Genomic DNA, 11,059 nt, shown 5'->3' on the forward strand with positions numbered 1-11,059 from the left:
GCAATTTAAAAACATCTTTTAAATTGCATTTTCAAACCTTCTTTCGTATATATATATATATATATGTGTGTGTGTGTGTGTGTGTGTGTGTGTGTAGATAGATAAATAGATAAATAGATATAGATATATATATAAGCACACACACACACGCATATATATATATATATAGAGAGAGAGAGAGCCAGCATTTGTTTTTGCTATGTCAAAGTTACTGTAACATACAAGTTCGGCAAATAGGTCGGAAGGAATAAGTGGTATTCTTGAGAAAGAGAAATACTGGAGTCGGTCTGTTGGACTAATCACGTCACTGTTGTGCTCCAGCGTGGCCGTAGTTCAATAACTGAAAGAAGTAAGCAATGAGAATAAAATCTATTTAGTAACTACAATAACGAAGTGGTTTAAGGTATGTGTTCAGGAAGATAACTCTCAAGATAAGAAAATATATATTTGAGAATAGCTTCCCTTAACAAAGGCAACTACGACCGATCAATAATTTTAGAATGTGTGCGTGTGTCTATGTATGTATGTATGTATGTATGTATGTATGTATGTATGTATGTATGTATGTATGTATGTATGTATGAATGTATGTATGTATGTATGTATGTATGAATGTATGTATGAATGTATGTATGTATGTATGTATGTATGTATGAATGTATGTATGTATGTATGTATGTATGAATGTATGTATGTATGTATGTATGTATGTAGTATGTATGTATGTATGTATGTATGTATGTATGTATGAATGTATGTAGTATGTATGTATGTATGTATGAATGTATGTATGTATGAATGTATGTATGTATGTATGTATGTATGTATGTATGTATTATGTATGTATGTATGAATGTATGTATGTATGTATGTATGTATGTATGTATGTATGAATGTATGTATGTATGTATGTATGTATGTATGTTTGTATGTATATATGTATGTATGTATGTATGTATGTATGTATGCATGTATGTATGTATGGCTGTATGTATGTATGCATGCATGCATGTATATATGTATGTATGTATGCATGCATGCTTGAATGTATGTATGCACGTATGCATGTATATATGTATGTATGTATTAGGTACATGCACATCCCTATACCGTGCATGTATACTAACATCGCTCCTTTACTCATGTGAGACATGGAACCTTTACAAACGTCATGTAAGGGTCCTTGAACACTTTCACCAGAGATGCCTGAGATACATTCTGAATGTTGGATGAACATTAAAAACTGCAGGCACACATTTCTTGAGGAAAGCTGATGTCCAGAGGATTGAGGCGACGATACATAAGCACTGGTTAGCCACGTTAGGTTCTCATTAGCCACGAACAGAGCTGCAAATGCAAAATATAAGTTAGTCCTAGAGTGCACAATGTTCCTGAAGGTCAGCAATGGTCTTCCTCGGTCACGAGTGGACAGTCATCTTCATGTATCATCATGTATACACACACACACACATGTATATAAATGAATATATATATATATGTATCTATATAAATGAATATATATATATGTATATATATATAAATAACTGTATATATGTATATATGTATATAGCTATATATATACATATATGTATATAAATGTATATTATATATGTGTATATATATATGTATAATTATGTATATATATGTATATAAATGTGTATATATATACGTACATAGATGTATATATGTATATGTGTGTATGTATATATGTATATATGTATATATACATACATACATACATACATACATATATATATATATATATATATATGTATATATACATATATACATATATACATACACACATATACATATATACATCTATGTACGTATATATATACACATTTATATACATATATATACGTAATTATATATATATATATATAAAATATTATTCGAGACAAAACCACTATTTTGCAAAACAAACAAGGAAAGACTTAATAATACATAAAATTTTAATAAATAGTCAAATATATATATGTATATAAATGTGTATATATATACGTACATAGATGTATATATGTATATGTGTGTATGTATATATGTATATTATATATATATATATATGTATATATGTATATATACATACATACATACATGTATATATGTATATATACATACATACATACATACATACATATATATATATATATATATATATATATGTATATATACATATATACATATATACATTTTTTGACTATTTATTAAAATTTTATGTATTAATTAAGTCTTTCCTTGTTTGTTTTGCAAAATAGTGGTTTTGTCTCGAATAATATTTTATAATATTTTACTATAAAATCGATTTAATCCTAAATCTGATTTTTTCCCTGTAAATTTGGATTTATTCCCTAATATTTATTATTATTATATATATATATATATATATATTACGGAGATGTACTCGCATAGCAAGTAATTTGATCTGAGATCGTGTGCTGAAAGAAAACAATTGCAGCGTGGAAGGTGTTTATAAGCCATTTAAGGAACACACAAAAGCCGTTCGATTCACTTCAACATTTAAGTTTAATTTGTCAAAATATTTTCGTCACTAAAATCCGTGACCTGTTCACTGACAAAAATCCGTGCAGCACAGATTTTTGTCAGTGAACAGGTCACGGATTTTAGTGACGAAAATATTTTGACAAATTAAACTTAAATGTTGAAGTGAATCGAACGGCTTTTGTGTGTTCCTTAAATGGCTTATAAACACCTTCCACGCTGCAATTGTATATATATATATAGATGAATGTATTTTTACCTTGTTACCAATTTACACAGAAAAAATAAATAAATATTTACGGGGGTAGCAAAAATCTCGCAAGTAAAGATGTTGTAACTCCTTGTTTATTGAGGTAGAAACTTCGTGGTTACGTAGAATATTTTGAATAATATATGAATAGGTAAATGGAGTTTAACGCAGTGTAAATGAAATATTTTTAACTTCGACACACGTTTCAAAAATTCCACTGATACTATTCAAAAGAATAAATGGAATAAACAATGCAATCTTCTCTTTGGGAAAGTGAAAAAAACGAAACTCGTCAATACGACATTTTAGCAAAAAATGATCGATTTGTATAGCGATTGACAGAACGCTATTTATATTGTTTAAAAAAACGTTATATGATATAAGGTCATAAGTAGCTTACAGAAAGTGTAGGGATATTAATAGTGAATGTTAAATATAAAGGAAATTAAAGTTTAAATTATATATAATTATAAAGACTACTTATATGCACTAAATGTGTGTTTTTGCCAATGCTTACATCTGTATGCTCGCTCTATAACAGTGTTTACTAGATTAATTTTAGAAAAAATTATGAAAAATAGCTCAGAATTGCAGAGAAGACAGAATTCCTTGCCTTTGTCATAAGGTATCGAAATTGAGAGAATCAACCATTCTAAAGGAAATTGTTCATTGTCGTCTTTTAAAACCCAAATCACTTTGCTGAGACCGGTATTATTACGTTTATTTCTATCCCTAAATATTGAGTAATGGATAGAAATTACTTTAGATAACTCTAACGATGTGCTTCCAATGTAAAATCGTACTTTATTACGAGTACTGATTATACACTGGTATATAGAATTTTTAATCTTAGAGTTACTTGACATAAACTTAATTCTATTGGAATTGACTTCAGATACAATATATATATATACATTTATATATAACAATGTTGAGTTGTGGGGTATCACTTCTTACACCAAGATGGCTCCCAAGAAGAAGGTTTCATCGAGCAAAGGAGGAAAATCTTCCTCTAAAACTACCAAAAAAAACAGAAAAGAAAAGAGAACCACGCGTCCGTAGACGGCCTACCGCTATTAGCAAAGCCAGGTCAAAGGCTGTGAAGGCAAAGAAGGCCGTTTTGAAAGGTATTCAAGCAAAGAAAGCTATTGTTAAGGGACTTCAAGCAAAGAGAGCAGTCTTAAAAGGTATTCATCCCAGGAAAACCAAGAAGATACACACAAGTGTGAAGTTCAGGAGACCACGTACTCTTCGATTGCCGAGGGACCCGAAATATCCCAGGAAAAGCACTGGCACACGTGAAGATAAATTTGATCAATTTAGGATTTAGGAAACCGGTTAAGTAAATAAACATCTTTAAAATTGCATTTTCAAACCTTCTTTCGTATATATATATATATCTAGATATATGTATTTATGTATGTACATAAGTATGTATACTTGTATATTTTTCAGGAATGGAGACAACAATTCAGTACCATTCGATTCCTCTTCTGCTGCCAGCTTTGACACTTTTGCTTTTCGTGACTCTTGTAACTGCCGGAGAACCAACGAATAGAGATGGTCTCTTCGAACAAACCACAACATCAAAATGCTTAATTGATCAGAATAAAACTACAAAAACCGCGTCATCTCGTTTGGAATGTGCGAGTCTGTGTCTTTCCCGCGATGAGTGCGAATATTTTAGCTATTGTAATGGCCCGTGTTATATGCATCGATCGCTTTACAACGAAGAAATTAAAGATCAGGATTGCACATGTTCATCCTATATTTTACTCTCCGGAAACAGTATGTAATTCACAATTTTCTGGCATATTTTTTTCGAATTTCTGTATTATATTTTCATCATTATCCCAATTATTTTACAAACGCACACACACACACACACACACACACACACACACACACACACACATATATATATATATATATATATATATATATGTATGTTTATTATTATTCAGTTTATTTCAGGATTTCTTGCCAATAGAGAACGAACCGGTTTCTAACCTAAATCCAGGCTCCTTCACTGGAATTGCAACATCAACGACGGGGTATTTTTGTTTGTAAGTTTGTATATATGTTATGTATGTATGTATCTATGCGAAGATTTGTATGTATTATGTATGTATGCTCGCAAAGAAACGAACAAGGGACAACAATCAATGCAAACTCACAAACTGTCCCATCCGTGACATAGATTTATGCCAACGAGTAAATGTTTTGTATAGAATACAATGTGACAAACGCAACAAGTTCTATGTGGGTAGCACAACATAACCGTTACACGTCCGCATCAAAGAACATCTTAACACGATAGTCACCTCCTTCAGAAAAGATGCCGGAACACCGACAAAAGCATAACAGTCACAATTGAGGCCAGTGAAAGAAATGTGGGTAATTTAAGAATTAAGGAAGCTATACTCATATGTAGACTCATAAACGAGACATTGCCGACCTCACGCACTTAGTGCTCTCATAATCAGTATATTCAAGAAAGGAGATAGAAAATCTTATGGAAACCATCGTGTAATCTCGCTACTTATTATTTTAGGAAAGATCTTTGCTCCAATACCCTTGAACGGTCTCCACGTCATCGCAGAAAGAATCCTTCCAGAATCCCAGTGTGTTTTCCGAGAATTACTTGGAACCATAGACACGATCTGCGCCAGACAATTCCAAAACAAGTATCGAGAACAACAAAATGAATTTTACTCATCTTTTATGATCTGCAAAAGGTTTGTGATAGAGTACCAAGACCAGCCATATGGACGGCCCTTGATTATTTCTTCTACCTGATCATACAATGGTATGACTGGGCGTTTCCTTCCTCGTGATGGACTCTCAGAAGAATTCCCAATTACATCTGGATTGAAACAAGTTTATGTACCCGCTACTATGCTTTTCTCCCGAAACCTTCCTGCAATGATCTATGAACTTCCCTCGGATCAGCTGGGAAAGGACATCAGATATCGTTTTGATGAAAGACTCTTCAGCCTGGTGAGGTTTCGGTCAAAGAATCTTCCAGTTCCAAGCGAATCTTACCAGTTCCAAGCGAATCTCAGAACTTCACTTCGTCGATGGCAACGTGGTCACTCGGTCACTCAAGCTTAGAACTGCAACGATCTGTCAGTTTTTCACCATTGCGTATCAACGTTTTGAGCTCACTGTAAATTCTAAGAAATCTCAGTTCTTCGCCTAATCAATCCCGAATTCTGCGCTTCTGGACTTTAACATCATAATTTCGGGCACACCACTGGAACGAGTTAATCACTTTGCATGCCTTAGAAGTGTGCTTTGCACCTAACACAATCCTGAGCGAGATGTGGAACGAGGAATTGGACCGGTTCACTCAGCTTTCTTTGAAATAAATAAATGTATTTCCTGAAAAATCCTGGAAACTTCTGCAATGCACCTTCTTTTTCTTTAAAATCCTATTGGTGTCACAAAAACTTTACACAGATATGACCGTCATCAGTTGAGGCTCGAGCGTCTGCTAAATTAAATGCGCCTAAGCGTAAGCGGCCCTTATCAATGGGAGAAATCAAGTCGTAAATAGATGATTTAAACAGCGATGAAGAAGTGTTTTTCTGATTTTCTTTCATCATCAAATGAAGCAGATGATGTTGAAAATGATGGTTTAGATAATACAGAAAAAATAATGCTTCAACTAGCTCTGGATGGAAAAAGTGCACCGATTCGTCTCAATTTGTTTAAGACCAACAATTATTTTAGTTTTTGTGCTTAATTTAATGAAAATAAATATAAAAATTAGCTTTATGAAAAAGAGATTTTTTCGATTATTGTCCGTTTGTCACACACATTCATGCAACACTTTTCCGCCGTTTAAGTGTAAACATCTTGTTTGTATACTTAGGTAAAAGCTGGCAGAAAGTATTTGAGATGACCAAAACCTCATTTAAGAAAAGCCCTATTTATTTGTACTGGGACAATTTGCCTATTGAAAAGGTAATTCCTTTTTTAGAATTTCAAGATGATTCTCATTGAATAACCAATCTACAGATTTGTTGCTGTTTTACAATAATTACTAGTGTTTTCTTTTTAATGTTTAATTTCAGTTTCTGATGTTTATTTCATTTTTAAAATCTATCTTTTTATGTTAGCAAGTTTCTTTGGCGGGGTTTCACGATAGAACAAGATCCAGACTAATTTTGCTTCTAAATTTCAATGGAATATTGTGCAGTGTTTTCATTTTGTGGCATGAGTGTTGCTATAAAACATACACGACGCATAGAAACCTATTCATCTCGTATTTATTTCTCCTTTTTTTCTGTTTCACTAGCGAGACTTGGGGACTAAGGTCCGGCCTTTTATTTAGATTTTCATCATTTTCGCCGGGTATCTGATTAAGGACACTGATCTTTGCTTTAATAAGGGTTTTGGAATTCAGCTTTGACTGCAATGATTTTCTTACTCTCCTTGTGTACTCCCAATTGGTCGTTTCTTTCATTCATTTTCTATTTCGTCTGCTTTCAGTATTCCCAACTACTTTTACCACCGTCCTTTCTCAACTGCTCCCATTCTTTGCCCATTTGGCATTTCAATTCCCTGGCTTCTTTCAAATGTTCCTCCTTTTATTTTCAATATAGCGCACTTTTCTATCCCAAATTCCATACCAACGTCATTTGAGAAAATGCGGATAATATTTACAAGATTTTCAAACTGTTTCTCATTTTTCGCATAAACTTTTGTATCGTCCATGAAAAGAAGATGATTTATCTGACCATTTCCTTTAACCAAATCGTAAGCAATTTTCACTTTTCATGGCCAATTCGAATAGTAACGGAGATAAGCTATCAACTTGAAATATTCCACGTCTGATGTTCACTTTTCCGGGTTTTTGTTTTTCTCCGATCATTTCAGTATTCCAATGTTCCATACTTTCATTTAGCATTTTCTCCATGCTTTTTGTTTTTGGCTATTTCAAACCTGCTCCTTGTTTTACTTATCTAACTGTGTGGTACCATGTCATACGCTTTTTTCTAATCTAACCATGCTACATTCACTCCTGCCAATCATCTACCTCTGCAATTTCTAATTATCATTTTATCATCTAATAGGTGATCTTTTGTTGCCCTACTTTGGTTCCTGCAGCCTTTCTGTTCTTTAGGTAATAGATTGTTACTTACCTGATGTTTGCAATTTCCCTTTCAAGGGGTCCTTGACGCATTAGCAGCGTTCGCTCGCTTGTCATCCATGCAGGGGTGCGACCTTGCTGCAGGCAGTCATCCTGTTGCACAGCGATCCTCTCTTCTTCTTCTTCTTCTTCTTCTTCTTCTTTTTCTTCTTCTTTTTCTTCTTCTTCTTCTTCTTCTTCTTCTTCTTCTTTCTTCTTCTTCTCATTATTATTATTATTATTATTATTAATATTATTATTAGTAGTAGTATTATTATAAAAGAATCAGAATAATTAGAGCGTAGAACACAACGCTCGTGGTATTTAATTCCGGATCTTTATTTTCCGAGTTCAATTTCCGCCGAAGTCGACTTTGTCTTTCATCCTTCAAGGAACGATAGCATAATGTGACAAACGTCTTCAGATCGCAGAGACGTTGGATTTCATAGACAGCAACATAACCAAGAGTGTCTCGATATTGAATCAGTGTGTTGACGAGGAATACTTCTAGGTTACGAAAGAGACTGGTACAAATGGATCAGAATGTGGAATGGTTCGATATCGTCATCGGTGCTTTGGTGTAAGAAGAGCGCGAAGGTTAAAAGGGATTATGAGCATTATAACTAAGAAGAAAAGGGGATTTAAGGAGGAGTTTGGAAAGCGATGAATTAACACCTGAATTGGATCGATGAGGAATAAATATTTTGAAGTAGAATAGCAAAGAGTTTTAACTGCTAAGATCGAAATAAGAATGGTGAGTGGTTATAAGTGTAGGAATAAAGGGTTGAGTAGACATGAGGTTGAGAAAGAAGGAGAGAGATTATGAGAAGGTTATGTGTCAGCGAGGAAAAACGTTTGTCTTGCATTTTAGAAGGAAGAGGTGGAAGGATGAAATTCACGAATATGTAGATGGGACAGTAAAAATGCTTTTAATTCGAGACGAACTTCAGAAAAGCTACACTCTACCAGGGTCAAAAGAACTTGATGGACACACCTACACGCGTACCCCAGCATTTGGTCAGAAGCTACTGTCCCTCTGGCATCCGCTTCACCTAAGAGTCTAGACCAAGGAAGAGGCAGATCGAAAGCCCCTTTCTTGAGGTGATGTCACAACTCCTTTACTTCCGTTCCTGATATCTCTCTTCATTCCTCCACAGAACATCGATATGTGTTTGATGTGGGATCGATTCTTGCCGTTTTTTACTTTGTTTTTATTTTATCCTGATTTTGTCAGGGTTTTCTAGTTCCTATAGATGCAACAAAACTTTTAGAAAGACTCCGAAATCATGACTCATTAGTTAGTAGTCTGATTCTCTGTCTCGTAAGTCAGCCACATTTTCCTCTCAAACCAAATCACTTTCTGTCTAAATTTTGCACTTCTAACGCGACATAGCATTTCGTCTTCTCATTTTCCTTCCGTCTGTATTTCTGTCTGTCTGTCTGTCTGTCTCTCTCTCCTCCTCCTCTTCCTCTTATTTTCTGTATTCTCTAGTCTTTTTCTCCTGCACTCAAAGTCTCACTCTTCCCCCCACGATTCTCTCCATCTCATTCTCGCCCTCTTACTCTCTCCTTATATCACATCCTAGTCTCCATTCTCTTCTTACAACTCTGCCATCCCTCATTCTCTGAGATTTGTCACTGGTTCGAGTTTACTTTCCATTTGCAGGTGGAATTTCGGTTGAAAAAACCATCAGATGATGACGTATTCATTTTCCGTGGAACAGGGACGAATTCTACATCATGGTTCCAGAAAGATAAAATAATTGTACAGCAATGGCATACAGTAATGGTGACATTCAATGCGAAGTATATATCATCTCCTTACTCATAATTAACATCTTAAATTATTTAATAATTTTTCTTTTGAACACTTTCAGCAAAGATTACCGATATACTTTATATCTCATTGTTGTATAATATTATAATTCCATAATGATAATCCTTTCTCCCGTACGCAGAACGTCTGACAGTTTGTTGGGGCGGTGGGGTGGGGGGTTAGTCGGTACCAGTGTCAAACTGGTAATCATTCCAACGACCCCCGAAAGGGTGATAGGCACAGTCGACCTCGGTGGAATTTGAACTCAGGATGTATAGACGGACAAAATACTGCTAAGCATTTTATCCGGCATGCTAAACATTCTGTCAACTCGCCGCCGCATACTAATGATTATGATAATGTTTTCGTTATGAACCTTAAGGTTTGACAAAAAGATCGATGAGGGTACAATTGATTTTGTGTGGGATTACATTTAAAAAAAACATGTAAACATAGAAAATAACAAAAATATAAAAAAAAAACAATTTATCAATTGTAATATATTAGTTTCAGTTACCCGGAGTTTAACATTGGGAATAACGGCGAGAGGATAGAAGCCAAAAGAAAAAGTGGAAATAAGGAAGAGTACGATATTTCTTACAAAACGCCGACCGGTTGTAAGTAAAACATCGCCTCTTGATTTCAGTGTAATTGATTGTATAACTCTGTGTTGGCGTACGCGAATGCATGCGTGCATGTGTGCTTGTGTGTGTGTGCATGTGTGTGTGCATGCGCGCGCAGCTGTGGTTTTCAAGAAGCATTGTCTCATACATATAAATCTTTTAAATAGTTTTTCTTTAAAGCCAAATGAATGCAAGTTGTAACAAAATATTAATAATACAAGTCAGTGGTTTATACTCTTCTCTAGCATTTCAGTATTTCGGAGCAAGGAATCGTTCTTCGGGAAATTTACGGACAAACGGTGCTGATAACTGTTTTCCCTGCTCTCTGGCGTGTGATTATGAAGGGTTGGTTTGTGTTGCTATACACTGAACCTCAAAAGAAACGCGACATGTGTGTGACTGTGAAATATGTTTTAATTTCTTTATGTCTGAGATAAATTTTGATAAATCTGATAAACCTATCAATGGATTCAGTGATAGGTTGAATATTTTTTCAGTGTCTAAAAAGCATTACGGCGAGAAAAGACAAAGACAGTACGTGGATTGCTAGAAATCGGATCTGACACATCACCAACTCGCCTTACTCCTGCCTTTCCGTTTTCGGAAAACAGGTGCACAGTTATTTGCGGAATGGTCAAATTAATTTCAATGACACAAAAACCTGAAATATTAACAATTATATTTAGTGTTTTCAGCGGTCAACTTAGAAACAAACTTTACTTTTTATAAGG

General features: G+C 34.3%; 1 protein-coding gene across 1 annotated transcript in view; it reads left to right on the forward strand.

Annotated features, from left to right (window-relative positions):
* LOC118768100 overlaps positions 1 to 10,142 on the forward strand; it is a 42,660-nt gene extending 32,518 nt beyond the window's left edge. Inside the window, exons 3-5 of the mRNA XM_036513912.1 lie at positions 6,630 to 6,721; positions 9,556 to 9,695; positions 10,088 to 10,142. Of these exons, the coding sequence (XP_036369805.1) occupies positions 6,630 to 6,721; positions 9,556 to 9,695; positions 10,088 to 10,142 (287 nt within the window). The remainder of the gene's footprint in view (positions 1 to 6,629; positions 6,722 to 9,555; positions 9,696 to 10,087) is intronic.
* Positions 10,143 to 11,059: the final 917 nt, after the last annotated feature.

This window comes from Octopus sinensis, linkage group LG27 (assembly GCF_006345805.1).
Source record: "Octopus sinensis linkage group LG27, ASM634580v1, whole genome shotgun sequence".
NCBI lineage: Eukaryota > Metazoa > Mollusca > Cephalopoda > Octopoda > Octopodidae > Octopus > Octopus sinensis.